We start from the raw sequence: 6,818 nt of genomic DNA, 5'->3' as shown, positions 1-6,818 counted from the left end.
TATATATATATATATATATAGACTAATATTTGTTAAAGAGCAAAAAGAAAATTAAATTCGTTATAATAAAACTTTATATTTTACAATTGCGTTATATCTTGCAATAGTAGCCATATGATATTTTTTATTTAAAATAACATTTCTAACAAATTATCGAAAATATATTTTTAAATATCTTTTTAATTTCTTATGAGGAAAACATTTGTTGAACTAATATATGTAAGTATTTATGTAAGTGTCTATAATACTGCATAAAGTATTATAAACATTTGTATTTATCTATAGAAATGCTAAAAGAAAATATAGACAAATAAAGCTGAAAGGAAATATTGAAAATGATTTAAATCATCTTTCATAATATTAATACGAGAAATTTGGCAAATAAATATTTTTTCAAATTATTCAGTTCTGTGAATACACTTTTTAGATTAATTATTTAACATTTTCTTGATAACACATTAATTAACATTTAGTTTTAATTTAGTAGATTATTGTCAGCATTAATAATCTGGTACTGATAACCAATAGTATCTGATAATCAATTTGAAAAAGTGTGGTAACGAGATTTGTAATTACGTGATCTCTTTTAAATTAATTTTTTTTTTAAATAACGCTGTTTTTTAAACAAAATTTAAGATATTCAGACAACACACAATATTTGTAAAATATTTACTTTATTTATTTAAGACTTATTTTAAATATTTTGTAAACATTTTTGTGGTCTTGTAGATCATAAATTACATTTATTACGAATATTACGAAATATTTATTGTAAATGTTGTAGTAAATGTTATAAAAATACTTAATAAGACACATTATAATTTAAGTAAAAAATACTTACTACAAATTTATATTTATCATAAATATCATATTAAATTTTATCTATATTTTAGTAAAATATTTCGAATAAAGCTTTACATAAAATATGTATATAACATTTATATAATATATGTAAGTATTTATGTAAGTTCAAAAAATAAATAGTAATATTTATCATAAATATTCTGTGCTGTCTAGAACATTAATCAGAGAAAAATTTCGACCGGAACGAAAAATTTCGATTCAGTCTGAGATTAATTGTCCAATCCAACTTTTGGTTTTAGTTCTTTTACCGTAACGATTACTGATTCCGATTTAGATTTTGGTTCTTTTCGATTTCAATTTTCAGTAATTAGCGATCACTATTATTAATAAAACTGGAATCGACACTGAAACCGAAAGTTGAATAATTTCGGACCATAAACAGGAAATTTTTATCCATAATATAATTTCGTTCTTAGTCTCTGATATTAATTAAAATATTTAATATTATTATTAATTAATTAATAAATAATAATATCTTTTAAAATGGCAAGTGTAACAATTTTTTTAATTTTCGTGATGTACATTACAAAGAAAATATTTTTATATTTCAAAATTTCAAATTTCGCTTTTTTTTCTTATTTATTCTAAATGAGATTTGAATCAGGAATCATACAAATTCGCTGAAATTGCATAACTTTAATTCTTGGTCTTAAGTCTGTGAACATTTTTCATACAGTGTTTTAGTATTCTGTATGACAGAATACTGAAACAATGACAGAAATATATTTAGTGAAATATATATTATGTTCAGAATATATTATTGTAGCAGAAGAAACCTCATTCTGAGCTTGAGTTTTTAATATCGTGAAATGTGACTAATTGGATAATAGGGGTGAGAAGGGAAAAAGAAAGAGAGAGAGAGAGGAAGAGAGAGAGAGAGAGAGAGAGAGAGAAAGAGAGAGAGAGAGAAATGTAAAAGTGTTTGTCCTAGCCGGCATGCCTAGAGCTCGACGAAGCTTTTTTAACTACGAGAATTGGTTACCTTCCAAGCAGCCAATTAATTCCGCGTTGCAGTATTGGCAGTACTACAACGAGCTCTGTGTAAAAGAAACGCTAAATTTATCTGTTGTAACGTAATACGCAGTAACGGTTTGAGCAGTCGCTTTCGTTGCGTACGCGATCGACACTGTATTCATTTGATGTTGCATACAAAGAATCGGCGATTAATGCACAATACAACATTATTTTTTATAAACAGCTAATCTTATTTTTTTAATCTGGGTGCAAATTATTAAAGTTTGTTAATAACTTATAATCAACTAAATTGTTTCATTCAGTAACAGTAAAATTTATTTTTACGATATGTACGTATATATGTATGTATATATATATATATATTTTAATATAATTTAGTAAAATTTATATTAATCTTATGTGCATTTTATTTTGTTAATTTGTGTTCGAGAAAGTAATATAGCGTGACAATTCTAGGTAACAACGCAATCGATACTTCGCTTTAAATAGATTGTTTGGTAGAACTTTGAGAGTTTCTTCGAAGTCGGTCAAGCTGTTCGCGGCATTTGGTAGAATAAAATTTCGAGAAAGTTTAAATCAATCAAACTTTGAACGTCAATCGAGAATATTTAATCGAAAGAGTGATTGGAAAAAAAGAAAGTTTAAAAAAAATATATTAAAATTGTTTTCTACGTACCAGAAGCAGATTATTTATATAAAATATTCAGAAATTCATGGAATATTTAATAATTAAAAAATTGTTAATTATTTCTTCAAAATAGCATTTTTTATTCTTATTTTTTGCAATTATCAAGTTGGTTCCCTCGTAAATCTCGTAATTTATAGCATTTTATTTATAGTATTGCAATTAACTTTGATCGAGTTCATAAACATAAATGAAATAACTCAATGAATGTGAAACTGTCAATTGTGATTATGAAGTAGTCCTTTTAGTGAAGTAGTATAATTTTAAATACACGCAAAATACACGTTTTCTATGTACCCATTTAAAAGTTACAATGACGCGTTATTCTCTTTCTATCTCCTTTCTTCTTCTTCCATTTCACAACAAAGTCTGTCACTAAAATCTCTCAGTATAATTACCGCGATTAGAAGACATGTCACGATTATCAATTTATCACGGAAAAATAGCCACGTTTTGATAAACATAACTGACATTTCTCATATCACGCACTCTCTCGGAAATATTCTCTTTCGCAAACGATAACGATAATAAATTAAAGTTAGAAAAAAAAGGGAAAGGGGAAAACCATGACTCGGGTAACTTGCACTTTCTCTCTCCCTCTTTCGTCTCCCAGGTGGACAGAAACATTACGAACAGAGATTTTACTTATCAAACGATGCTCTCCTCATCGCGACGTGCATGCACACAGAAAGTGGGTCGTCTCCCTTCTTCGCCTACACTTTATTTTCCTTCTTTACCCGCGATTTATTTTTCCCACGGCTTTACGTAATGCGCGACACCCCGGCCTACACACTTTGCCGGAGGTGGTCAGAGTCCGCCTAAACTCGCCGACGAAAGCTCCCTCGCCGTGGGAGATGAATCTCGCATCTTGCAAAACGTTCTCTGGCACGCACCATCCGTTCAAATATGAGAGGCAACGTACCAGAAGGAGTCACTGCCGCTGCTACCGCGCCACCGCCGCTGCTACAATGTTCAGCAACCAACAACTACGGCCGATTCATTGACAGAATAGAAATAAAAAAAGAGAGTAATGGAGAACGAGAGAAAGAAAGAGAGAGAGAGAGAGAAAGAGAGAGAGAAAGAGAGAGAGAAATAAAATTTATTTTTATATCGAACAAACTGCCGAGTGAATTTTTGTGGATCTTCAGCGAATCGCAGTAGCAAAAAGATTTTTCCCGAAAGAAAAGTCGTTATCCAAATGTGGATTATATCGGTATCGATCGCTTCTCCTACATACGTGAATGGGTCTCCGGAACGGATCAACCGTGTTGGTGAGAGAAGTGTCACTTCCGTGGCGGCGGAGGCCTCTCGATGGCTTCTCTACAGATCTACGACTGGTACTATCGAGAGAACCCACCTTGTACCCTTCTCTTCACCATCAAGATCCGTCCGAGATCGTCGAGCTTGATCAGCCGAATCCGCACTTATATGCGATGAATTACAAACACGGCCGGCACACACGGCTTTATAATAGTGCCCAAACCGTCGTCTATACAGCGCCTGCTTGCCGACTTGCTTGGGACGCCTTTCGTTAAAAATAGACCATCAGAAAGCGACACCTCAAGATTCGAACTGAGCCAACGACGGGTTGTCTGTATAGTACACCCATATGGTATGATATATTGCAAGTAGCAAATGGTAGCTATTGTGCTTATTATTATTATGCAAACACCTGTGGGCTACCAAACTGCTTTTAAAGTTAAGTCTCTATGGCTTATTTCATCTTCCCTGTGTTGGAAACAAATTATTTCACGTTATTCCATATTATTACAAAATATTATAAAAATAACGACGAAGATTTATTGCAATGCATTTCAGAATATAATCGAATTGTATAGATATTGTATTGTTCATATAATGTACATTAGTTTATAATTTATATACATACTATTAATCTTGGAATGATTTCTATTATCCCGAATCATCATTACTTATATGATATTTATATTTTCTCTCACAAACAAATCATTGGAGGTTGCTCAGAGTCATGATCTTGACAACATATATTAAGGTCAAGATTGTTGGCGATTGCTCCCCTTTTCTGCAATGTTATCAAAAGTTTTTAACCAATTGGATACTTAGATAGTTAATATCAGTGGTATTATAACTTTTAAGCCTTATAATTAAAAAAAGTACGTAATAAAAAAATATTTTGTTATAGTGTTTTGAAAAGCTCTCGAGATAAGCTACAAGAATATGTAATGAAAAATAGGTGTTTCATTTAAAGAAAATCTATATGATATTGCTTTCATCTTGGCAATATCACTCTGATATAAGTCAAACTAATATATAAAATTAGAAAATAGATGTTTTTAAAGTTGTATCGCATAATGACTTTTCTTAAGATTTGTTTTATTGTTTGAAGAGATAATGACATTCTCTATACATACGTATTATTTTGAGAGAGAGTAACTAGGTATGTTTATAGGATAATTGCATTTGAAGTTAGTACTTTTAATGCTAGACAAGGAGTGATAATACATTTTTTCCATTATAGCGCAAAAACGGTATTTAGAAATTCGCTCAAAAATCAAAAAACTATTGATAAATGTAATACAAATCTCCTAAATCGAAGAAAATGAGAGTAATTAGTCAAATATTATAAAACCTTAGAAAGATGTTTTACTACTTCATTAATATACACTGCGCTTATCAACTCATTCTCGAATACTGCCGTACAGTGAGGAAATAAAAATTACTGTAGGAAAATAAAAATTACTGTTAAAAAATTGCAGCAATTTTTGAACAGTAATTTGTTTTCCCATCACCGAACGACGCCCTCATGCGCTAGTGTTTTGGGCGATTGTCCCCCTCCCCCCCACATACACACAGACCGCTCTTTTGCGACACAACTCTTAAATTTTACAATTTTTTTCTGAAAAATTTTTCTAAAAAATGCATGCTTTTCGAGATATTCAACCATTCCGGAACTTATACTCCTCACTATATAATTTAGGGGCGTCTGACTTTCCACGCGAAGCAAAGACTGCCTCCATGCATACAACTTTCCACGCGAAAAAAGATTTCATTTGGGTTTGCAACTTTCCATGTAAAACGTGATAAAACGTGAGAATTAAATAAAATACGTGTATATTCAACTTTATTTGTTAATAACGTTTAATGAATAACAAGTGATGCAGCCTAAAACCTGTCACTCAGACAGGAAGATCACTCAGAATTACGATCTTGACAATATATATCAAGATCATCAGGGCTGGTTTCTCTATATAGTGCAGAATTTTTTTCAAAATTCAAATTCGCTATCTTATTCACTTTTCTTTATATTTTGTTATGATTTGTATTTCTTCAATTTCTTCATAAGTACATTCAGTATCTTTTTTTCATAAGAAATTGAAGCTTCTGAGACTCATAAACTCGTGGAATAGAATTTACAATAATTAATGCGGATCAAACATTAGTTCCGAATCACATAATTATTATATTTCAATAATTATAGTATTTTCTAATTATACTATTTTCTGAAATGCGTATATTACAAGATTCTTTAGCATTTGTTTTATCTTTTTCAAGTATCGATTGTTTATTATTTATTAGCAACGCAGCGCTGCACATTTTATTAATATCATTAATAAAACGTAACAGATAAACTAAAGTTATTAAGGTACGTATCTTTAATTCATTCAAAGTGTAACTATACCAGAATTGCTTTATGGCTTTTACAGGAGATAGTAAACAGCATAGATTTCATGAAAAAAATCAATATCATGCTTAGTTGAAATTAAATCCAAAAAAGATAAAGTAGTTTGGTGAACTTTGCAATTAATACATGGAGTCTAATTGTGGATAATTGTTATTACTTAATTCATTTAATTAAAATATATAAAATAATACCGAAATGAAATAAAATTATCCATAAGAATGTAATCTTTATGATTAATTATTGGATTGTTCGGAAAGTTCGTGCTGACTGAAATTTAAATTTTAGTATACATTTATTAAATTAAAATTTTCTGCGTTTCAATTTTCCTTCAACATCGGCACAAACTTTCCGGACAATCCAATATAACTATTAAATATTATATTTATTAGTTGTTTGACATCGTTGTGAATAAAAATATAATTTTTTTTAACCGTATAGTTGAATTATTCATTTTCGTTTTATTTTCTTATTTTATAGATCTATCATATTGTTTAAGTCCATTGTCACTTTACATACTTATTGTAATTTTAATATATTTTATACTTTTCTTAATTACTTACTCTTAAAAGTTGTTTAATTTGTTCTGTATTTAGCAAATACACATATAATTGCAAATACATATATAACAAATAC

General features: G+C 29.8%; 1 protein-coding gene across 6 annotated transcripts in view; it reads right to left on the bottom strand.

The window, feature by feature from the left end:
* Positions 1 to 3,947, bottom strand: part of LOC108694821 — a 14,221-nt gene extending 10,274 nt beyond the window's left edge. For 2 of the 6 annotated variants that reach the window (XM_018204498.1, XM_018204537.1), the window contains exon 1: positions 3,170 to 3,439. Coding sequence is in view for 1 of the 6 variants with exons in the window: in XM_018204537.1 (XP_018060026.1) it covers positions 3,170 to 3,204 (35 nt within the window). In the remaining 5 variants the exon portion in view is untranslated. The other 4 variants (XM_018204506.1, XM_018204522.1, XM_018204529.1 and 1 more) reach the window with 4 other exon arrangements.
* Between the last annotated feature and the right edge of the window lie 2,871 nt (positions 3,948 to 6,818).

The sequence above is a fragment of the Atta colombica genome, unplaced genomic scaffold (genome assembly GCF_001594045.1).
Source record: "Atta colombica isolate Treedump-2 unplaced genomic scaffold, Acol1.0 scaffold1, whole genome shotgun sequence".
NCBI classification, from domain to species: domain Eukaryota; kingdom Metazoa; phylum Arthropoda; class Insecta; order Hymenoptera; family Formicidae; genus Atta; species Atta colombica.
This window is presented reverse-complemented; position numbering and strand designations above follow the sequence as displayed.